Below are 24,897 nucleotides of genomic sequence, written 5' to 3' on the forward strand. Positions count from 1 at the left end.
GTGAAGTTTTGGGACTGTCAGTAAGCTTCTGTTTCATAGCAATACTCAAACCATGAGAGATAGTTTTTTCCTGTATCCAGGCACCCTTGTTTGGGACAGTTAGATTTTTGTGTGACACCCCCACCAACCCCCCCCCCCCCAGCCCTTGCTATTACTTTGTTCTTGCTGGAGCAGAGTTTGACCCCAGAGAACCCCCCAGGCCTGTGTGAAGTAACACTGCTGGCCTGTCTTTTGTCTCGAACAGGTTGTTGGCGTCCCTGTTGGCTCTACCTTACCTTCCACAGTGAAGCAGGCTGTGGCAATCAGTAGTGGCCAAATCCTTGTCGCCAAGGCCGGCTCTTCTGTCACCAAAGCAGTCGGTCCAAAGCAAGTTGTGACCCAAGGAGTTGCCAAAGCAATCGTGAGTGGAGGCGGAGGGACCATTGTTGCTCAGCCAGTGCAGACCTTAACCAAGACTCCGGTCCCAGCTGCTGGGCCACAGAAGAGTGGTTCCCAGGGCTCAGGTAATGGATGGGAATTCAGGACCTTTCAGTGCATCACTGTACGGAATTAAAATGATTTGATTTGCTGTTGGGTTCTGACTAGGAAAGCCTCAGAGGTGATACTGTTGGTTTCTTCTCATGGAATTTTTTTTTGGGGGGGGCGTGGTAGGCAGGGGTCAAGACAGAATTTCTTTATGTAGCCTTGGTTGTCCTGGAACTCTCTCTAAACTAGGCTGGCCTCGAACTCATAGAGATCTACTGTGTGGGTGAGGAGAATCGAATCCAAGCCATCAGGAAGAGCAGTCAGAGCTCTTAACAGCCAAGTCCTGGGATTAAAGGCATACACCACCGCGCCTGGCTAGCCTGGACTATTTTATATAGAGATACATAAGTAGCTGAAGTTTTATTTTATGTATGTACCGTAGACGTCTGTGCATGTGCAATAAAAATCAAAGGTTACATGATTCAAGTCTAAAGTCATTTACGGCCATTCTTGTCCCACACTGAGTTGTGCTTCAGACTTTAAACCCTGGCATGACCATGTGTTGGCAACATTTGAAATGTAAAGCTAGTGAACTCTCTACCAAGCAGAAGTTTGAATACCTTGAATAAGCTTTAGCCCTTGATGTTTCTGAGAGCATAAAAACAAAATGCTTAAGACATTCCATGTTTACTTTGGAGGTCTTTTCTTCTGTTTTTGAGGTTTATTTATTTTTATTTTATGTGTAAGGATGTTTTACCTGCATGTATATAAAAGTTGATACTTGAAAGCTTTGCACAGTCAGTAAGGAAACCTTATTTTCCTTATGTGGCCATAGTTCCTAGCAAGTAGTTAGCATCAGTATTTGTTAAATGATGTCTGCAAGTACTTCTCTGACCACGATGTTTGGGTCTGTTTCTGCTGGTTCCTTTTACTGTTCACATAGGAGTCATGCACAGTACCGTAGTGAAAGTGAAAAGGGGTCATCTACTCTAACAGAAGCCTCGCCAATAAAACTGTTGTTTTCAGTTCAAAAAATAATAGGGGGATTATTTATTTTTATTTTATGTGTATGGATATTTTGCCTACATAATGTCTGTAAACTATGTACTTGAAGTGCCCTCAGTAGCCGGAAGAGGAAGTCAGATTCCCTGGACCAGGCGTTAGAGATGTTTGTGAGCCACTGTGTGGGTGCTGAGACTCGAACCCAGGCCATCAAGAAGAGCAGTCAGTGCTCTTAACTACCGATGATGCATCTCTCCAGCCCCTAAAACAAGTGCACAAGAGCCTGGCTTGTTGGTTCATACTTTCAACCCCAGCATGTGGGAGAATCATGAGTTTGAATCCAGCCTGTTCTCTGTAGTGAGACCTTCTCTTTTAAAAGCAGGAGAGGAGGCAAAGATAGGTTCGAAGAAATGGTCAGGGCTGGAGAAGTGGGCTCATTGCCATGCAAAATTAAGATAAAGACCCGGCCTGTTGATATACATCATTAATTTGTAGGAAGCTTTTTTAGTATGTAAATTATTTTTAGTTTAAAACATCTAGGAATTGTTACTTACTCTTCGTTAGTGTTTTTTAAATATATATGTATGTTTTAACTTTAGAATATTACCCATAGTTGATTATTTTCTTGTTTTTCTTCCCCTTGCCTCCTTATCGTTTTAGTAATGGCAACATTGCAGCTACCAGCCACTAATTTGGCCAACTTGGCAAATTTGCCTCCGGGCACTAAACTGTACCTCACCACGAACAGCAAGAACCCCTCAGGAAGAGGGAAGCTGCTGCTGATCCCTCAAGGGGCCATCCTGCGGGCTACCAGCAACGCCAGTTAGTCCGTCTTTCCGTCACTTGGTCCCCGACCCCTGCCTGCGTGGGTTCGTCTTGTCCAGCTGAGGGGCAGTTCTTAACTGAACCAGGAAGCATTTCTATAACTCTGCGTGACGGTGTGATGGAGGAATTGCCCGAGCGGGTTTTAAACATGCACATATTTTCACTAGAAAGTGGGTTTAAGTAATCACAGTCCTAGGCAGTGACCCTGTTATTTAGAGTGTTCTGTTGGAGGTTGGGATCAGATGGGAGGAATGTGGAGAGGTCTGGCTATCCAGGCTGTGTTGGGGAAGAGCTGGGAAAGGATCCATATGCTTGGAGTGGCTGGGTTGTTTTCTGAAGCAGATGTGCTAGGGTAGGAACCAGCTGACCCTTGACTAGTTTTTAGATGTATTGATAGATTTGGAGGTGAAATGAGAATTCCGGGTTCAATCTTAAGTGTCTTTCTAAAGCCCCAAGGAAACCAGGTTGTTTAGTTACGTAAAACTTTACTTTGACAATGGCAGTGTGGGTGGTGTTGAAAGGTACATATTCCCCTCTGAATTGAAGTGTAATGTTACAGCAGCCAGGCTCCCTTGTCTGTTGACAGACAGCCTTAAATACGCACAGTCCTGGCCGGCCTGGTCAGTGCTTAGATGGGAGAAGTGAATGACTCAGTGTACTGTGTGAACCACTTGCCATTTCTGTAGCGGGCCGTTGCCACTTATTCTGGTATGTTCTCCTCAGACCTAAGTAGTACAGTGTCTGCATAAGGAAAGGCCAGCCTCAGGACTTCACAGTTGAAGCAGGACGCACCTCTGGTTTACACTGTCCTCGGGGTCACAGACTATTGAGAAAGATTGTGCTAGCTGTAATCAAGGTGGGGGAGTTTGAATGTATGCTTAGAGTCCTGGGGATCTTACCTGTTACTCACCAACATGGAAGGAAAAGAAAGTCCATTGGCTTTGGAGAGAGATCTGAAAGAAAATTGGGAACGTAGAACCAAAGACGGATAATTCGATTTAAAAACACGTCCAGAAAACATCAGCATAAGGCTCTCATCCTGCACCGCTAAGTCAGATGCTGTCAAGGGCATTCGTCATTGTAGTCAGGGTGGAAGTACAAGTTAAGTGTCCTCTATCTGGAATGCTTGGGACCAGAGTTTGCAGTGTTTGGAATATTTACATAGACTTTAGTAATCATCTATAATCCAGAAAAATCTGACATCTAATATGCTCCATAATCAAGAACTTGGAGTGTCGCTTAATTATCCAAAACTTTTTGAATTTAAGATTTCCAGCCTACACGTGCTCACTCAGGGTGTGAATAGATTCAGTCTCGCCTTTAAACCCTGGAGAGTTTTCCTCACTCGTCACAGGAGAAGCAGGTCATGGAGGAACGGTAGTGTGGGCAAGCGTGTACGCGCATCTGTTTCCTGTCGAGCTTCTTCCTGTGATGTTCCTGTCCCTCCTTGTGCTTGCAGACCTCCAGTCTGGCTCGGCTGCTGCTGGCGGCAGTGGCAGCAGCGGTGCTGGTGCCGGAGGGGGAGGCGGTGGAGGTGGCGGTGGAGGTGGCGGTGGCAGCGGAGCAGGAGGAACCCCAGGCACCACTGGCCCAGGAGGGGTGTCCCAGCACCTGACTTACACATCCTACATCCTCAAGCAAACTCCCCAGGTCTGGGAAGTTTACCTGATCTTGTCAATTAATTACCTGATAAATGCCTGTAATTATTGTTGATTTCCCTTTACCACTCTAGGCTCAGGGGTCAGTACCAACATTTTAGCCATGTTATAAATCTATATTATTTTGAGCTTATTTTGTTTTGAGAGGTGAAAAGATAGATTCAGAAAGATTTAACTAATTGATGTAAGACCTTCCTGCTAAGCTAATGGTAGAGTTTGGATTTGAACCCACATCTTTCTGTCCCAAAGAAAGATTCTGCTATGCTAATTGTCCCTACCCATCTATGATAAAATAAACAGTATTAATGAACAATTGAAATTCTGCTCTTAGAAAGGAAAGCCAGAGTCGGCATCAGGCTGTGGTGTTTGGGTTGGATTCAGTGAGGAAAAGCTCCATCCCTTCTTTTCCCTTGTTGCTGAAGTCTTGTCCAGACATTGTCATTGAGAAAGATGGGAGCAAATCCAGTTGCATTTTAAAACCCATTCACCAACTGCGGTGCATTCGAGTAGGGTAGGCTTCCTAGTGGCACTCAGTTGGCTTCCATTTCAGGTGCTGTGAGTTGTAGAAGGCAGCCGGGACATTGCAGACTATAGTCGGAAGTGACCAAGTCCAGTGTATCTCAGTGAATTCTTTCCTCCCAACTTAGGGTACATTCTTAGTTGGCCAACCATCACCCCAAACACCCGGAAAACAACTGACTACTGCATCAGTGGTTCAAGGAACACTGGGAGTCAGCTCACCCTCTGCGCAGGGACAACAGACACTGAAAGTCATCTCTGGACAGAAAACCACCCTGTTTACACAGGTAAAGACATGCACACCTAACGCATGGTGATTATGCCATTTAATCTGTTTTTCTTTACACAAACTTTGGGAAATCCTAATGAAGCTAAGGTTACATAGGAAACTGAGCCAACAGTTCAGAAAAACAAGAATAAACCTCAGGTTTAGGAGCATCTAATTAGAATGGGGAAAATCAAGGCCAAGGGTTGTTCAGATATGTGAGTGATACAGCCTGGGACAGCTGACAGAAGGCAAATTCGGTGATAGAGGTCCATTGAGAAGCTCCGCCAGCTACACAGGCCACGCTTTAGGAGAGGACGGCCATCCACTTCCATGGAGGACACAGATTGCTTAACTGTAAAATTTTTGTGGAAGAGATTTCATGTGAGAGACCCCGACTAGTGAACGTGATGATTTCAGCCATCACACCAATAGTAAATGCTGTGGTAGATTAGGGACACACTTTCCACAGCGTTCTTTAATATGAACCAAAGAGACAATGCCAGGATTCTGCCTGGGTGCAGGACCTTGTAATCCTCCATGAGAAGCTGTAAGTGCAGGAGCAGAGACGTGTGGAGCGGCTGGAGGCTCCTTTCCAGGGCGGGGTGCTGGGTGCTTGGTTGGCTTTGTCCTTTATGCTGGTAGAAGACTTTCACCTTTCAGTTTGTCACGTTGTTTCTACTGTCACACTGTTTGTGTACTTCCGGAGCAAGCCACACTTGGATTTCATGTTTTTATCCCTTAGCAATATATTTGCAGGGCTTAATTTGATAGACTTTGTGTAGCATTTTTCAAAAGACATTGATCAATGGTTGTTATTATCTGTCTGGTTTGCTCAACTATTAATTTATTTAACAGATCGACCGTTCAGGTGGTTTCTTCTTGAAGTTTTAGGGTTTGTTTTTGTTCGGTTTTCATAATTACTTGTTCATTAAGGAGCTTTTGAACACAGTCAGTTGACTGTGTCTCTTTGTTCTCTCATTGCCATAGTTTTGATACTGGGAAGAATGGGAAGATACGGTGGATTGTGTTTAATTCACTGTCCTTAATTTGTGTACTTATTTCTTGCTGTGACAGAATGGCCACAAGAACAATGTAAGGAAGGGAAGGAGGGAGAGGGGGTTTATTTTAGCTCACAGTTCTAGAGTACAGTCCCCTTGGTAGGAAGTCACAGCAGCCAATAAGGACACAGCTGGTCGTGTTGCCTCCCCAGTCAGGAAGCAGAGAGATGAATAAATGCTGGCGTTCCGGTCACTTTCTCTTTCTTATGCAGCCTGGGACCACAGCCCAGGGGATGGTATCATTCACATTTAGAGTAGGTTATCTCACCTCAGCATCATTTAAATCTGTCATAAATATTCCCAGCGGTTTGTTTCCATGGTAACTAAATCCCATCAAGTTGACAATCAAGATTGACCACATTATGAAACAAATTTTTTAGGGATCAAAGCAAAGATCTGCAGTGAAGATTGAGTGGCGTAAATATTTATTCCTCAAACTGTATGATGGCAGAAATGTGTAAGACACAGACCAGAGCAATGTAAAGGGAACTTAAGGGGCTGGAGAGATGGCTCCGTTAAGAGCCTTGGCTGCTCTTGCAGGGGACCTGGGTTTTGTTCCCAGCACCCACATGGCAGCTTCCAGCTGTCTCTCAGCCCAGGTCAGGGGATCCAGTTCCCTCTCCTGGCTTCCTGTGTGCACTGCATGCACGTAGTACACATCTGTACATGACAGGCGGAACATTCAGACACATAAATAAAGATAAATATTTAATAAAATAAAGGGAACTTAGACTTATGGAAGGGGAAACTTTCTTTTTTTTTTTTTAGACTGGGCTAACCTTGAACTCACAGAGATCCTCCTGCTTCTGCCTCCTGAGTGCTGGGATTAAAGGCGTTCACCACCATGCTTAGCTTGTGGGGGAACCTGTTAAGATGTCTCAGAATTTAGGCGATCAATTGGATAAATCTTATTATTCAGTTTGAGGGGCTGAGGTTATGTTGGCTCAGTGGTAGAACCTTGCCTGGCATTCCTGGAACCCGAGTTCCATCCTTAGCACCCAGCCTAAAAGTGATAATAATAGTACTTACTGAGGAGTTGAGCTAGGTGCGCTGTTTGTGGCATTTCTGTAATGCTGGCACGCGGGAGATTAAGGCACGAAGACAGTGAGCTCAAGACTAACCGTACATAGTTAGCCACTTGGTCCACAAAAAGAAGCTGAGTTGGCGTGGCATTTATTAGTGTTTTCTGTTTCACTTTTGTAAGAAGTTAAGGTGCTGGATGCTCAGTTAAATGAAACATGACTCAGTCAGTGGCCTCTATATTCTTGTTTTAAGGAATTCAAAGAGTGAAATTTGTAGGCCACAGAGGGTAAGTTTTAGAAAGAAGTATTTTGTTGGACTGGGTGTGATGACACATGTGTTTAATCGCAGATCTTTATGAGTTTGAAGCCAGCCAGGGCTACATAGAGAGACTCTGTCTCCCCAAGAAGAATGAATGAATGAATGAATGCTGACCCTGTGTCTGTCCCAGAGCACCATTAGCTTACCTGAGTGAATCTTGCCCTACCCTATTTAAAGCCTCCATGTGGGGCTGGGGAGGTGGGTAAGAGCTCGTAAGCAGAAGGACTCGAGTTCAAATCCCCAGCACCCATGTAAAAAGAGGTAGAGACACTTAGCGTAGCCACCTGTTCAGCCCTCAGCCCATGGGAAGGTGGAAAGAAAGAACCAGCTGGCGTGTGCACAGCTGCCCCCACCCAAAACAATAGCAATTAAAATTATTTTTACATTGGGTGTGGCCATGCAGACATAACCCCAGTGCTGGGGTGGGGGGTGCGGGCAGACGCTGGAGAATCACTGGGAGCTGGCCACTAGCCTAGCTCCAGGGTCAGTGAGAGACCCTATCTCTAGGAATAACTGAGGTCCTCCTCCAGCCTCCTCATGTGCATAAGCATGTGCACGTGCTCACATAGGCACATACATCAGTCACATCACACACAAGTAAACCACAATTAGTACTCCATGAGATACAAGGAAACACTGACTCAACTATTTTGAAAACGGGGCTTGCTAGCTCTGAAGATACTAGTTACAGAGTGATTTGCAAACGCACTCGTTTATTTGTTCCATTTTAGCGTAAGGGACCTCAGAGGTCGTAGATTTCATCCGTCTTGTTGGAAGGTCCGTACAGACCTCCCGCAGTGCTGACGGGCAAGGCTTGCTGAAGTACGTTTAGTGCAGATGAGGAACAAGGTGTGCTCTGTTGTCTCTTGGCCTTCTGACTGCTGCAGGCAGCCGCTGCGGGGCAGGCCTCGCTGGTGAAGTTACCTGACAACACGCTCAAGTCTGTGCCGGCGCCGACGGCGGCATCACAACTGGCCAAGCCTGGGACCACGATGCTGCGAGTGGCAGGAGGGGTGATCACAGCTGCTCCCTCCCCCACCGTAGCCTTCTCCACGAACGGTGCTGCACACCAGGTAAGGAGGGCACAGGAGCCGAGGGTCCATCGGGTGAGGACAAAACGGGAGCAGAGGGTCATCATCAGGTGAGGACACAGCAGAGGGTCATCATCAGGTGAGGACACGGGAGCAGAGGGTCATCATCAGGTAAGGACACGGGAGCAGAGGGTCATCATCAGGTAAGGACACAGGAGCAGAGGGTCATCATCAGGTGAGGACACGGGAGCAGAGGGTCATCATCAGGTGAGGACACAGGAGCAGAGGGTCATCATCAGGTGAGGACACAGCAGAGGGTCATCATCAGGTGAGGACACAGCAGAGGGTCATCATCAGGTGAGGACACAGCAGAGGGTCATCATCAGGTAAGGACACAGGAGCAGAGGGTCATCATCAGGTGAGGACACGGGAGCAGAGGGTCATCATCAGGTGAGGACACAGCAGAGGGTCATCATCAGGTGAGGACACAGCAGAGGGTCATCATCAGGTGAGGACACAGCAGAGGGTCATCATCAGGTGAGGACACAGCAGAGGGTCATCATCAGGTGAGGACACAGGAGCAGAGGGTCATCATCAGGTGAGGACACAGGAGCAGAGGGTCATCATCAGGTGAGGACACAGGAGCAGAGGGTCATCATCAGGTGAGGACACAGCAGAGGGTCATCATCAGGTGAGGACACAGCAGCAGAGGGTCATCATCAGGTGAGGACACAGGAGCAGAGGGTCATCATCAGGTGAGGACACAGCAGAGGGTCATCATCAGGTGAGGACACAGCAGCAGAGGGTCATCATCAGGTGAGGACACAGGAGCAGAGGGTCATCATCAGGTGAGGACACACAGCAGAGGGTCATCATCAGGTGAGGACACAGGAGCAGAGGGTCATCATCAGGTGAGGACACACAGCAGAGAGTCATCATCAGGTGAGGACACACAGCAGAGGGTCATCATCAGGTGAGGACACACAGCAGAGGGTCATCATCAGGTGAGGACACGGGAGCAGAGGGTCATCATCAGGTGAGGACACGGGAGCAGAGGGTCATCATCAGGTGAGGACACGGGAGCAGAGGGTCATCATCAGGTGAGGACACAGCAGAGGGTCATCATCAGGTGAGGACACAGCAGAGGGTCATCATCAGGTGAGGACACACAGCAGAGGGTCATCATCAGGTGAGGACACGGGAGCAGAGGGTCATCATCAGGTGAGGACACAGGAGCAGAGGGTCATCATCAGGTGAGGACACAGCAGAGGGTCATCATCAGGTGAGGACACAGGAGCAGAGGGTCATCATCAGGTGAGGACACAGGAGCAGAGGGTCATCATCAGGTGAGGACACAGGAGCAGAGGGTCATCATCAGGTGAGGACACAGGAGCAGAGGGTCATCATCAGGTGAGGACACAGCAGAGGGTCATCATCAGGTGAGGACACGGGAGCAGAGGGTCATCATCAGGTGAGGACACGGGAGCAGAGGGTCATCATCAGGTGAGGACACAGGAGCAGAGGGTCATCATCAGGTGAGGACACAGCAGAGGGTCATCATCAGGTGAGGACACAGGAGCAGAGGGTCATCATCAGGTAAGGACACGGGAGCAGAGGGTCATCATCAGGTGAGGACACAGCAGAGGGTCATCATCAGGTGAGGACACAGCAGAGGGTCATCATCAGGTGAGGACACAGCAGAGGGTCATCATCAGGTGAGGACACACAGCAGAGGGTCATCATCAGGTGAGGACACACAGCAGAGGGTCATCATCAGGTGAGGACACAGCAGAGGGTCATCATCAGGTGAGGACACAGGAGCAGAGGGTCATCATCAGGTGAGGACACGGGAGCAGAGGGTCATCATCAGGTGAGGACACGGGAGCAGAGGGTCATCATCAGGTGAGGACACAGCAGAGGGTCATCATCAGGTGAGGACACAGCAGAGGGTCATCATCAGGTGAGGACACAGGAGCAGAGGGTCATCATCAGGTGAGGACACAGCAGCAGAGGGTCATCATCAGGTGAGGACACAGCAGAGGGTCATCATCAGGTGAGGACACGGGAGCAGAGGGTCATCATCAGGTGAGGACACAGGAGCAGAGGGTCATCATCAGGTGAGGACACACAGCAGAGGGTCATCATCAGGTGAGGACACAGGAGCAGAGGGTCATCATCAGGTGAGGACACACAGCAGAGGGTCATCATCAGGTGAGGACACAGGAGCAGAGGGTCATCATCAGGTGAGGACACACAGCAGAGGGTCATCATCAGGTGAGGACACACAGCAGAGGGTCATCATCAGGTGAGGATACAGGAGCAGAGGGTCATCATCAGGTGAGGACACAGGAGCAGAGGGTCATCATCAGGTGAGGACACAGGAGCAGAGGGTCATCATCAGGTGAGGACACAGGAGCAGAGGGTCATCATCAGGTGAGGACACACAGCAGAGGGTCATCATCAGGTGAGGACACAGCAGCAGAGGGTCATCATCAGGTGAGGACACAGGAGCAGAGGGTCATCATCAGGTGAGGACACAGGAGCAGAGGGTCATCATCAGGTGAGGACACGGGAGCAGAGGGTCATCATCAGGTGAGGACGCAGGAGCAGAGGGTCATCATCAGGTGAGGACACAGGAGCAGAGGGTCATCATCAGGTGAGGACACAGCAGAGGGTCATCATCAGGTGAGGACACAGCAGAGGGTCATCATCAGGTGAGGACACAGCAGAGGGTCATCATCAGGTGAGGACACAGGAGCAGAGGGTCATCATCAGGTGAGGACACGGGAGCAGAGGGTCATCATCAGGTGAGGACACAGCAGAGGGTCATCATCAGGTGAGGACACGGGAGCAGAGGGTCATCATCAGGTGAGGACACGGGAGCAGAGGGTCATCATCAGGTGAGGACACAGCAGAGGGTCATCATCAGGTGAGGACACAGGAGCAGAGGGTCATCATCAGGTGAGGACACACAGCAGAGGGTCATCATCAGGTGAGGACACAGCAGAGGGTCATCATCAGGTGAGGACACAGGAGCAGAGGGTCATCATCAGGTGAGGACACAGGAGCAGAGGGTCATCATCAGGTGAGGACACAGGAGCAGAGGGTCATCATCAGGTGAGGACACGGGAGCAGAGGGTCATCATCAGGTGAGGACACGGGAGCAGAGGGTCATCATCAGGTGAGGACACGGGAGCAGAGGGTCATCATCAGGTGAGGACACGGGAGCAGAGGGTCATCATCAGGTGAGGACACGGGAGCAGAGGGTCATCATCAGGTGAGGACACGGGAGCCGAGGGTCATCATCAGGTGAGGACACAGCAGAGGGTCATCATCAGGTGAGGACACAGGAGCAGAGGGTCATCATCAGGTGAGGACACAGGAGCAGAGGGTCATCATCAGGTGAGGACACACAGCAGAGGGTCATCATCAGGTGAGGACACAGGAGCAGAGGGTCATCATCAGGTGAGGACACACAGCAGAGGGTCATCATCAGGTGAGGACACAGCAGAGGGTCATCATCAGGTGAGGACACGGGAGCAGAGGGTCATCATCAGGTGAGGACACAGCAGCAGAGCCTCTGTGAGCGAGAGAAGGGGTGAGGGGCCTTTGAAAGCCCCTCAGATGTTGGTCTTTTTTAAAATTGCAGTATAGAATTCACATAGCATGAAAGGTACTGTTTCTAATATGTAGTTCAGTGGTTTTTATTCTATTTTCAGGACTGGCTAACTTTTCATCATCTAGTTCCAGAACATTTTCATTGTCTCCCAAAGCTACCCCATACCAATCCTCTTTCCCTCCAGCCCTACACAAAACACTGAGCTTCCGTTTCAGTGTTTGTTTTTTATTTTAGGTGTGTGTTTGTGGTGGGGGCGGGGGGGGAGGGGGAGTGTGGGGGCGTTAGGGATCAGAGGCAACTTGGAGGCGTCTATTCTCTCCTCCACCGTGGGATCTTAGAATCCACCTCCAGTTGTTACTCATGAGCCATCTTGACCGCCCAAATCTTTCTAAATGGATTTTCCTGTTTGGAAATTTTTATATAAGGGCAGCAACACACGTGGTCTTCCATATCTGTCTGCTTCTATTCAGTGTGTTTCGACACAGTCTCTCTATGTAGCTCAGGCTGGCCCTTGCCTCTGTCCCACGGAGTTACAGGCATGCACCACCACACACATCCACATAACATTTTCAAGGTTTATCTATGTTCTAACATTTATAAATCTTCCATTTTTTTGTATCTGAATAATACTTTTGGATATCTATTTTTTTTTTTTTTGTCCATCACTTAATGGAATATCTGTGTTTCCTACTTTTTGACTATTAGGAATGCTTCTATAAACATGTATGTACACATTTCATTTTTCCTGTTTACAGAGCTAGGCGTAGAATTGCTGGCTTGTTTAGTGACTGTAGTTGGCGTTTTCTCCAGTCCCGCTCGGGCCCACAGCTGCTCAGACCCAAGCAAACACACAGAGACTTACATTACTTATAAACTGTGTGGCTGTGGCAGGCTTCTTGCTATCTAGTTCTTATATCTCAAATTAACCCATTTCTATTAATCTATAAGTTGCCATGTGGCTTGTGGCTTACCGGTACTTTACATCTTGCTTCTCATGGCAGTGGCTGGCAGCGTCTCTCTGACTCAGCCTTCCACTTCCCAGAATTCTCCCCTCTTTTATCCCACCTATACTATACTTCCTGCCTGGCTACTGTCCAATCAGCTTTTTATTTATCAATCAATCAGAGCAACACATTCACAGCATATAGAAAGACATCCCCAGCAAGTGACTGCTAGTATTTTGAGGAGCTGACAAAGTAGATGTGCTGTTCTTGTTTCTGCCGCCTAACTGGAAGAGTTACACTTCCTAAGTCCTTTATGTGTAATGTGTGGATGAATGTGCTCTCTTGTGTGCAGATTGGTTCTCTCCCCTGTGGGTTCTTGGACTTGAACTCAGGTCAGCAGGCTCGTGTGGCAAGCACCTTTACCCACCAGGCCATTTGAGTAGCCCACGTTCTCTCGGGAGCATCCTGGGAACCACAGACAGCATTTCTTTGGATGACGTCCTGGTTACTTGTTTTTGCTGTCGTTGCTTCTATGACGCCATGTCTAAGAAGCTGTGGCTAATCTATGGTCCTCTCTCTTAATTGGGTCCATCTTGAGTTGACTCTAGTTGGTGGTGTCAGATTTTAGAACCAAGCTTGGTTCCTTACGTGTAAATACCTAGGAGATCGGACATCATTTGTCGGGAAATTTGTTTTCCCTTTAAACTATTTCTCAAGCCTGTGGTAGCCCCTTCCCTGTGCCTGATCATGGCTGTGCTGCTGTACCTAGCAGCCCTTGTATGCCATATGCGTCCATGCCGCTTTCTCTCTACATGTTCTCAGTCTGGTGCAAAGAAGTACTTCGTCTGCTGTGGCTCTTAAAGGGTCCTTCAGTGTACAGTTGTTCTGGCAGGAGCTTCTCCAGCGCCCTCCCCTTTAAGTCTCCATGGTACTGTCTCCTTCCCTCTCACTGTTTTAATAAAGCTCATTTTATTCCATTATACATTCTGAAAATATGCCGTGCTTTTTTGGTATTGAATGGCCTTTCATAAAGTTATATAAGGCTGGCTAGACGGCTCAGCAGGTAAAGGCTCTGGGTGAGCAAGGCTGGAAGCCTGAGTTGGATCCCAAGGTAAAGGAGAAAGCCAGCTTGTTTTCTGTTCTCCACATGCTCACACGCACAAACACACATACACTCTAATAATAATTCCTTTAATTAAAAAGTATATATTTTATCTAGTGAACCTTTTTTATTTAATAACTGCAAAACTAATTTTCCTGGCCTGTGAAATGTAAAAATAGAGGAACTACTAAATCAGAGAAACCATCTTCTTTGTGCGTGAGTGTGAGATTACAGGCATGTGCCACACCCAGTTTATGCCATGTGAGCAATCAGAACCAGGGCTTTGTGCACAGTAGGTAAGTGTTCTACCAGGTGACCTACATCAGTTGCTGCTCTTCCAAGTGACCTGAGTTCAGTACCCAGCACCCATATAAGGTGGCTCACAACCATCCGTAACTAGTTCTAGGGGATCTGATACCCTCTCTTGAATTCTGCAGGCACCTATACACGTATGCGCGCGCGCGCGCGCGCGCACACACACACACACACACACAAATAAAAATACATGTAAAAAAACATTCTTAAAGCCATTCTTTTTAAAATAGCATGACATGGCCAAGGAGGTAGTTGAACTTTAGAGGCGTCTGCCAGCAACCTGAATTTAATTCTCAGGACCCGTATGGTGGGAAGAGAGAACTGACTCCTACAGGTTGTCCTCTCAGACCTTCGCGAGTGCCGCGGTACACATGCCTACATATGTAAACAGGCATCTTTTAAAAACAAGATAGCATGACATTTAGTAGGTGGTGGTTACAGAGTTGCTTTTTGTTAGTGTGCTCTGTGTAAGTTACATGCCTTCTTCCTAATTCCCCTGACTCCACGTGTGTCTCTGTTACTGAACAGTCGGAAGGGTCAGTTCCTGTTTCATCCTCTGTCGGCTCTATAATCAAAACTCCCGGGCAGCCACAAGTGTGTGTAAGCCAGGCCACCGTGGGCACGTGCAAGGGCACAGCTCCCTCCGTCAGCACAGCATCCCTGGTGTCCACACCAAGCTCCATCCCTGGGAAAGCCACAGTGTCAGGTAAGTGACATTCCTTCCGTTAGACAGAACGTGTTTGGAAGGTATTCATATTTGTATTATATATCATTAAATAATCCAGAAATAGTTTCCAGATAGCTACATTTAGTGTGGGGGTGAGAGAGTGACTGGATAACTTGAAGGAGCTGGTTCTTAGGTCGTCGGGCTTGGCAGAAGGCACCCTTACTCTCTCTGTAGTCCTGGCTATCCTGGACTCATTATGTAGACCAGGTTAGCCCAAACTCACAGAAATCCTCCTGCCTCTGCCTCCTGGCGGCTGGGATTAAAGGCATGCTCTACTGCTCCCATCACTGAGACAAGCCTTTTGAGGTACTTCCTTTTCGCCCTAGCATGGGCCCCAAGAAGGTTCAGGAAGCCAGGCCTGCGGTGTGTACATTCTCTTCTGTAAACACTGACATAATGAAAAACCAAAGCTGAGGTAATTCATCAAAAGGGTTGCAAGCGGCAACACTAGGCACTGGGTTAGACTGTTGAGTCAGAAACTTCGTCCTCTTACAGCCCCTCAGCTGCTTAGCATACAGTATTTGGGTAAAAATAGACATTTGGAAACTGAAAGGCCAGGTCATTGTTTTCCCCAGAGGACACGTCTCAGCAGCAGTTGCTATTTGGAGGCCCTTTGCTTCCCTCTGCACCTTTCCGTTAGCTTTGCAGAATTTTGTTCTGTTCTGTGTGTTTGCAGAATCCTCTTTCCTGTTTCTTTTTTTTTTTTTTTTTTTAGGGCAAGGACACTTGAAAAATAAATGATTATATTACATCAGAGTTTCATTGTAAAATCTCCGTTGTCCATTGCCCCCTGCACCCGACTTTTTTTAACTAAAGGGTGATTGTCCTGGGAACTTCCTTGTGGGAGAAACTCAGAGTGGCAGAGAGGGCAGGAGCTTAAAGGAAGTGTCTGATCATTGCTCGGCTTTTTTTTCCAATTACTGTAGGATTGTTGAAGATTCATTCTGGTCAGTCCAGTCCCCAGCAGGCTGTCCTGACAATTCCCAGTCAGCTCAAGCCACTGAGCATCAACACCTCCGGTGGTGTGCAGACTGTCCTGATGCCTGTGAATAAAGGTGCGTCCCGCCCTTGAGCCCCCACAGCTCATCTCAGAGGACTCCTCCTCCTACCAGGTCGGGAGGTCTCTGCTTTGTACAAGTTGTCAGCCTGGGGACAGCATCTGTATGCCCTGAGCCGTCTTGCTGGCCCTAGCTACCCGTTTCTAAAGATAAGTCAAAAAAGCAACACTTTGAAGTTTGTGAGAGTTGGGTTTGGGGTTTTGTTTTCTTGGTTTCCTGACGTGTCCCCATGACCATAGTGGAGGATGTAGCTCAGCTACCCTGCCATTAGCAGACAGCACAGCTAAACATGGGCGTTAGGTCCTTTAACAGTTTCCGTCTTGCAAGGAAGACAGTAGAAAGTGTGTAAGAGCCACAGGTTGGGGAGAAGGGCTGTGGGACTCTGTCTTCTGGACACACCGTAGCCATTGCACTCAGGAACTTGCAGTCACTGTGGCTGCCTACACAGGGCTAGGCCGGTCACCGTTCAGTCTTGGATGGGAGAGTGCCTCATAAGCCCAGCCCTTGGTAGCTTGATAGCTACTGGGAGAGGGGGAGTTGTGTCTTGTGGCTCAACCACTGGGCAGCTGCCCATGCTCCAGTAGATAGATAGCTCCACACCAATGTCTGTGTGTGCAGTGCTGCCTAAACTCTGGGTCTCAAAACGAAAAGATTAGATAGTGGGAGGGGCTTGTTGGAAGAAAGGGGAGCTGTGGGGATGTAAAGTCATGGAGAAGGTGCAGTGAGCGTGACTGGAGTATATTATACACATGGATAAAGTTGTTGAAGAATAAATACTAATTTCTGTCACTATTCTGTCTCCCTTTTCTGTCTTAGTGGTTCAGTCATTTTCTACCAGCAAATTACCTACCGTCCTGCCCATCAGTGTCCCAAATCCAGCTGCCCCCAGCTCTGCTCCGGTAGCTGTTGCAAAAGGTATGTAGGACTTCACAGTGTGTGTCTTTGTCCCAGAATTACATGCAGGACATCCTATAGTCTGAATGTTTTGAATTTCAGCATCTGTTGTCAGCCGCTTAACAAATACACGACAAATAAATAAATACTTATGTCATAGACTGAGGGAAATAGACGTTGAGGGGCATCAGGCATCATTTTGCCCTCCAGTTTATAACCAGGTTGAGGAAAGGTGCATAATTAGCAAACTGGTTGCTAAGTGTAAGATCTAGAAAGTGATTACCGACATACTGTAGTCCATGATATCTGGTCAGTGTTCTTGGGGACAAGATTTTGTGGGGTTTTTGTTATTGTTTTGTTTGTTTGTGTCGTTGGTTGGTTGGTTGGTTGGTTGGTTGGTTGGTTTTTCGAGACAGGGTTTCTCTATGTTGCCCTGGCTGTCCTGGAACTCACTCTGTAGACCAGGCTGGCCTCAAACTCACAGAGATAGGCCTGCCTCTGTCTCTCAAGTGCTGGGAGTAAAGGCGTGCACCACCACCACCTCGACTGGGGACAGACTTTCTTGGGCGTGTATAAAGCGGACTTTGGAAGAGCAGAGAGCCCTTCAACTGTAAGAAGGTTAAGGGGTGTGCTGGATTAAGGGAATAGTAGAGATGAGACTTGAAGGGCTTATTTATGGAAAGTAACCACTTGGGGATGCTTTGGGGCAGCATAGTTGTGAGGAAGGAACTTTAGTAGGGAGCAGACTGAGCTAGCAGAGCATCCTTGACTTTAAGAATAGATGATTAGAAGGTGGAGTACAGTGGATCAGAGCAAACCTTCAACATCTACAGCACCTCTAGCAATGACAGGCTCCATGTGTTCAGGCTCTGGTACCTGCTGTTATGTGCGTATAGCACTGTCACTAATTCTTAGATCAGTCCTTCAGCATGGCTGTCATGCCCTGGAGATTGTGTTTAGAGATCCATACACTTCCCAAATCCAGGAAGCAGTGAAGTTGAAATTTGTGCTAGGCTGCTTTTCAGGCATTCTGGGATCCCATTGTCTTGGGAGGTGGGTTTGTGATTTGCTAAATGCACATTTAGAGCAGAGTATGTAGCTGACAGGGATCCAGGACCTGATTTTGTTAATAAGTCTTTATTGCCGTGAGTTTGGTTCCTTTAGAGACTGTATCATTCGCAAAGCCTCCAGTACTTATGGATTATCCTGTGTAGCTGTGAAAGCATTGATACCACTCTGCACCGATTGATGATCATTTAATTTCGGGCCAGGACAGATCATCTCTTAGTTTTGGGTTTTATTACATTAACTGTGTGTGTGCACATTGGCATACACACACTGGTGTGCATATCGAAGTTTATGGACAACTTGTTGGGGTTGTTTCTCTGCTCCCACCATGTGAATCCCAGGAACTGAACTCAGACTTGGCAGCAAGCACCTTTGCCCACTGGGCCATCTCGCCAGCCCTCTCTTTTGATTTTAAGCCAAGTAAAATGTGCAGTGAAGTGCAGAGATAATAAACATGCCATCTGATAATCAATAAATGTAAAGAATGTACCATCTAAGATAGGGAGATTTCCATGGCCCTTACCCTTTTTTCTAACCCTTACTCAGTTTCCAGCCTCTGGTCAGCCAGTCTTGTATTTCTGTCACCATAGGTTGTTTCTGTGTTTGAAATTGATAAAATGAAAGCATACACATCTTTTGGGCTGGATTTTCTTCATCGCTTTTGAGGTTTGTTTACGTTGTTTATGTAAACTGCTGAGCATTGGTTTACGTTGGAGGCATATATTGTAATTTTTGTTTTCTTCATTGAGGGCATTCGGTGGCTTCCAGTTAGCAATGCTTATTATAAATCTTAAAGAACACATTTTCATTTGTGTTGTGGAACAGTTTCCTTAACCTGGAAATGCTTTGATTGGTTATCAAGTGTGGTGGCACCCACCTGCAGTCCCAATATTGTGAGGTGGAAGCAGAACCATGGGGCCAGAGAGATGGCTCAGTGGTTAAGAGTTGTTCTTCTGAGTGTATCAGGCTCTGCTGACTCCCACGGGAGGCCTTGCCTTGGAGGAGGTGGATTGGGAGAGGGAGGAGCCTGGGGACGGGAGGAAGGAGGGGAGGGGGACCTGTGGTTGATATTAAAATGAATAGAAAGTTTCTTAATAATTAAAAAAAAAAAAGTGGTTGTTCTTCCAGGGGACCCAGGTTCATTTCCCAGCACCCACATGGCAGCTTACAACTGCCTGTAACTCCGGTTCCAGAGTACCCAATGCCCTCTTCTGGCCTCTGCAGGAGCTCACACACGACTGCACAGACTACTCACAAGCAAAATATCCATACACATAAGATACAAGTAAATGAATGGATAAATAAAGAAATAAGAGAGCCAGGGGTTTAAGGTGTTCCACAGCTACTTAGCAAGTTCAAGGCCAGCTTGGGATGCTTGATACCTTCACTGAAAAATGCAAAGATTTTAAAAGCTGTGGTTATGTAATTCTATGAGTATTCAAACGACAGATTCGTGGGGTTGGAGAGTTGGCTCAGTAGTTAAGAGAACATGCTATTCTTGCAGGGGACTTAGGTTCCAGTCTCATGGCACTTTAACAGCTGTCTTTGTAAACTCCAGGTCCAGGGGATCCATTGCCCCCTGCTGGCCTTTGCAGGCACTGCAGGCATGTAATACACATGCATGCAGGCAAAACACTGACACACAAAGTATTTTTAATTTGTTAAAAGACGAATTCAAGAAACTGTTCTTAAGCCTGTAGAACTGGGGTGTCTGAACTCTATGAGGACCTCTTCCTGTTTCTTGAAGTTTCAGAATGGCTGGGGGGATTGGGGAAATATGCATGGTTAACTGTGGCATTGCCAGAGTCACTCAGTATGAGTCAGTATACATGGAGAAATCATTTTAATTTCTACATTCTAACCACAGTAATTAAAAAATTAAAGGCAAGGCCTGGAGAGATGGCTCAGCAGTTAGAGCACCTGTTGTTTTAGATAGGGCCTGAGTTCAATTCCAAGCACTCAACATGGTAGCTCCCAGCTATCTCTGACTCCCATTTTAGGTGATCTAGGGCCCTCTTCTGAGAGTGCTATACACATGCATGCATGCAGACAAAATGTTCATACACATGAAATAAAATAATTTTTTTTTCTTTTTGAATGCCGAATACCGTTTATTGAAGGAGGGAGGAGGTCTTAAATACAGGCTTACACACAATGGGAGAACCCCGGAAGGCAGAAGTTCACTACTGATGTTTTGCAATCTTGTTTCTAAGCTGTTAACGCCCAATATGCAGAATACACAGACAAGGAACTTCCCTTAAGCATTCAGGAGGGTGGAACCCGGCAGGGAATTAGCATAGGGAGGATATCAAGGTCAAGGTCAGCAAGCAAGGCAACAGTTACCCAAAACGGGGGTCAGGGCCCTACTGGTCCCCCCTTTTACTGAAAAATGAGCTTCTGACTTAGGTTGCGTGGGATGTCAGCAGGTCACCTTACCCGTCATGGAGACGCCTGCCCAGGCCACACAGGCGCTCTGTCTTAGGTTGGTGAGCGCCCCCCAGGCATTACCCGCCTCTGAATACTCATTATCATACAGGCTCAATCGTGTGTGAGCTGCAGAGTTAACTGCTGCCAAAGATCTCAAAGTGGCACTGGGCTTGCAATATGTGTGTTCAACACAGAAAAGACCAACAGAAGTCCTTTCCCACCCATAGCCAGTAGGCTAAAGGCAACTGAGCCATTCCCTTTCATAATGAGCCTTACTGCAAATTGGAGTCCTTGTAAGGTGGTATCCCAAAAGCAAATGGAATTTGAGTTTATAAATTTATAACTTTCAAAGCCAATCAAAATGTATATAACTATTGAATTAAGTTTATCATGCCCAGTAGAATGAAAGATTAATTAACTGTGGTAGCTACTTTTGCTGCCAGGGTCTCCACTGTGCTAGCTGTAGTAACCAATTATGAAATGGTAATCCCAGAAACAGTAGCAGCGGTGGCCGTCACTGCTATAACAGCAGCAGCAACAATGTCAGATTCTCTTCTGGAGCGTGTGGACATCCACTGGCATGGACACAACTCCAGGAACACGAACTGCCAAGGCCCATTTTTCTTGATCCCAGCACAACGTAAGCTGGCAGCTCTGCAAAAGAACAACTAAGAACCATAAAGAAAGAACAGGCAGCTCAAAACAAATCTTTAAAAATAAAATTAAAACATCTTATAAGGAATGATAGCTCACCTTGGTAACACCAGCATTCAGAAGGCTGAGACATGAAGACTGTGTCAAGTTCAAGGCCAGCCTGGGCTACATAGCAAGACCCTTTCTCCATAAACTAAAAAGGAGAAGGGAGGGAGGACTCAATATACAAATATCAGTTAATGAAGAGAGGGAAAGATGGGGCAGAACAATGGTTTGGGGCCATTGTTTGGTGTAGTGGGTGAGGATGCTTTCCCCCAAGTCTGAGGGACCTGAGTTTGAGCCCCAGGAGAGAACCCATTTCCACAAGTGTCCTCTGACCTCCCATGTGCCATGATATGTGTATACCCACACATGTATGTACACACATACTAAACAAGGATAAAATAATGGGCAGATGTGGCAGCCAGAGAGATGGCTCCGCAGTTAAGAACTCTTACTGTTCTTGCAGAGGACCCAAGTTTGAATCTCAGCCCCTGTATCCTTAGCTCATAGCAACCTATAGCTCCAGCTCTGGGGGATCTAAGTCTGATGCCCTCTTCTGGCTTCAGTAGGAGCCCTCACAGTCCTGGTGGTATCTACATGCATACACATAAATAAAAATAATAAAGAGTAGAAAGCGGTGTTAGATTTGTAGGAACAGCCCTAAACATTTCAAGGGAAATTAAGAGGAGATAAATGGAAATGTATATTATTGTTCAGACTGCAAACACCTAAAATAAAATGGTCAAAGTCAGACATGGTGGTATATACCCCTATAACCTCAGCATTCTGGAAGCAAAGGCTGACCTTGACCTTTAGTGAGACAGTAAAGAGGTAATTTATTAACCAGGTTTTTAATAACAACAATCTTGAACAAAAACGAGGAAAACTTAAGGAAGCAGATATGAATACCAAGGAGCCTCCACCTTTGAAGTAGTCGAAGATTAGAGAGACTCATGGAACACAAAAGAACACCTATGATACTGTCCACAGGGGAGGGGTGGTCTTTTCTTTGACTAGCATGAGAAGTGTCTGAAAGCAGGAAAGATCCTGCTTTACATCAAAGGTAACGACTAATTTGAGGTAGACTATAAACCCAAATGTGAAAGGTTTAGAAACTTTTTTTTTTTTTTCTGGAAGAAAATGTGAGACACAGGATGTAGGAACAATGTCAGACTTTATTATGGGAACCTTGCTCCATCCAAGAATATTAAAAGAGCAAAAAGTCCAGCCATAGACCATTCAAAATCAGTGTGAAAAACGCGATAAACACTTCACAGAAGAGGGCATCCAGATAGCACAAAGCCTGTGAGAATTATTCAGTGTTATTATTTATGAAGGAAATACAAATTAAAACCCTAGCAACAATGCAGAATCACCAGGAATTCAAGTTTTCACAATACAGAGGCTGCCAGGGATATAAAACAGTGGGCACCTGGGTTGGCCATAGTGGAGCTACAAAATGATACAAGCTCTTTGGAAACCAGTGAGCAGTTTTTAATAAAATTAAACTATGCATCCTGTGTTCTAGGGGATCCACTTATGGGAAAGATTGCAAATGTCTGTCAAGAAACATGGAAGACCCATGTTCATAATAACTACAGTGGTGCTGACTGAAAGTGTGTGGTGTGACTCCACCTCGAACCAGGCTTGTCAGGGAGGAACTGACAAGCTTGAGGGACCCTGATAGAAACAGGCAGGGTGATTGGAGTGATAGAAACATGAGTGTAGGACTAGGAAACATTTATCAGATAATGCTTACTGGATGCCAGTTATATGTCAGTGAAAAAGAGAGGAGAGATACTGTCGTGTAAGACTGTGGACAGTACTGAGTAGGAAAATAGCGATAAATGTTTTTAGTGGCGGTGTACAAGACAGACATCAGTCTAGAGAGACGGCTCAGCTGTTGAAAAGCGAGCGAGCACTGCTCTTGCAGAGAACCTGAGTTTTGTTCCCAGCACTCACAGTGGGTGGCTCACAGCCCCCCATAACTGCTGCTTCTGGGGATCCAGTGCCCTCTTCTGATGTCCTCAAGCATTTGCACTCAAGTGCGCATGCCCTCCCCCCCCCCCCCCCCCCCCGTGTACTTACATAAGTAAAGACCATACACACACACACACACACACACACACACACACACACACACACAAGTAAAGACCGTGTGCACACACACACACACACACACACACACACACACACACACACCCGGTGTACTTACATAAGTAAAGACCGTCCGAGAAAGCCAAGGCGCAGGGAAGCCGTGCCAGCACAAGAAATGTGGCAGCATGGGTGTTTGATTAAAGAAGACTAAGGAAAGAAAGACATATCCCCTGAGACATTAATGTTTACGTAGTAGAGTTAAAACAGTTTGAATATCTCCTGACAAGGACAGAAGTGTTGTGAATTTTGTGGTATTTACATAAATATATAAGCGTATGCATGTAAATAAATATGTCATGAAATAAATCCAAAGAATTTAATTTATGCCTCATATACACTTTAAGACATATAACCTGGGGGCTGGAGAGATGGCTCAGAGGTTAAGAGCACTGGCTGCTCTTCCAGAGGTCCTGAGTTCAATTCCCAGCAACCACATGGTGGCTCACAACCATCCGTAATGAAATCTGGTGCCCTCTTCTGGCCTGCAGGCATACATGCAGGCAGAACACTGTATACATAATAAATAAATAAATCTTTAAAAAAAAAAAAAAAAAAAAGACATATAACCTGAAGATAATTTTATATACTATTTTTGACTAATTTTGTATGTATTATAGCCAGGTGTAATGACTCACACCTGTAATTCCAGTACTTCAGAGGCTGAAGCAGTAGGGTTTGTGTGAGTTCCAGGCCAGCTGGACCACAGAGGAAACTCTGGGCCAACCTGGCTAATGAGACCCTGTCTCAAAATACCAAAAATAATATATGATAGTAACAGTTTTATGTACATGAACAGTCTCACCTGTGCGGGAGCATGTTGGCATCTGAGCAGCTCTGGTTGTTGAGATGCTTCAAATCGAGGATATTCATTCGGCCTGTGGTGTTGAAAGCCAGATACAGTTAACTTGAAAGTCGCCAAGCACAAAAGATCTGCTGTTTACTCTGTCCTGTGTCTCAGAATAGGTTGGTAAGCTTAGCTGGAAAGGTGACACCAGAATAACATACTGTGTGCTAATCTCAGTCCAGAGCAGTGTGGTGTGATGGGTGGTCCCCGAGAGTTGCCCACCCCGAGACCTAAGCTGACCGTTCTCTGTGTGCTGAGACTGAGGACAGGAGCCATCTGGGTCCCTTGTATCCTCACACCTTAGTTGGCAGGGCCCTCAACTGAGGACAGTTGTTTCGCTGGCACAGCTAGCCCCCGACAGTCTTTGTTGATCTTCCTTTGTAGTGAAGACCGAACCCGAAACCCCTGCGCCAAACTGCCTCTCCCAGGAGGGCCAGACAGCAGTGAAAACTGAAGAGAGCTCTGAGCTGAGCACCTACGTCATTAAGTAAGTGGTCTCTTCTGAGGGGGCTCTGCTTTTGATGTCTCTGTGACGCTTTCTCAAAATCACTGTGACAGCCAAGTGTGTGTGGACATTGTGAGTTAAGCCTCCGGGGGTGGGAGGCAGTGTCCTTGCAGGGCTGAAGAGTTTATTTTTTTAAGTGTATGAGTATTTTGTCTGCACGTATGTCTGTGCACTTCTTGTGAACCTGGTGTCCAAAGAAGCCAGAAGGTGTTAGATCCCCTGAGACTAGAGTTTCATTTCAGATGGTTGTGAACCACCATGTCAGTGCTGAGAATTGAACTTGGGTCCTCAGGAAGAGCAGCCAGTGCTCTTAATTAGCCACTGAGCCATCTTCCCAGCCTCTGAAGGGTTTATTTTAGCCAGTGATACAGCTT

At 46.7% G+C, this 24,897-nt stretch overlaps 1 protein-coding gene across 4 annotated transcripts in view; it reads left to right on the forward strand.

Moving 5' to 3' along the window:
* The window catches only part of Yeats2 (YEATS domain containing 2), a 100,077-nt gene that overhangs the window by 62,248 nt on the left and 12,932 nt on the right, over nucleotides 1-24,897 (forward strand). For all 4 annotated transcript variants that reach the window (XM_059277878.1, XM_059277881.1, XM_059277880.1 and 1 more), the window contains exons 16-24: nucleotides 245-503; nucleotides 2,128-2,289; nucleotides 3,752-3,942; nucleotides 4,598-4,756; nucleotides 8,024-8,209; nucleotides 14,676-14,853; nucleotides 15,801-15,929; nucleotides 16,749-16,847; nucleotides 24,403-24,505. In XM_059277878.1, coding sequence (XP_059133861.1) covers nucleotides 245-503; nucleotides 2,128-2,289; nucleotides 3,752-3,942; nucleotides 4,598-4,756; nucleotides 8,024-8,209; nucleotides 14,676-14,853; nucleotides 15,801-15,929; nucleotides 16,749-16,847; nucleotides 24,403-24,505 — 1,466 coding nt within the window. The remainder of the gene's footprint in view (nucleotides 1-244; nucleotides 504-2,127; nucleotides 2,290-3,751; nucleotides 3,943-4,597; nucleotides 4,757-8,023; nucleotides 8,210-14,675; nucleotides 14,854-15,800; nucleotides 15,930-16,748; nucleotides 16,848-24,402; nucleotides 24,506-24,897) is intronic.

The sequence above is a fragment of the Peromyscus eremicus genome, chromosome 12, assembly GCF_949786415.1.
Source record: "Peromyscus eremicus chromosome 12, PerEre_H2_v1, whole genome shotgun sequence".
NCBI lineage: Eukaryota > Metazoa > Chordata > Mammalia > Rodentia > Cricetidae > Peromyscus > Peromyscus eremicus.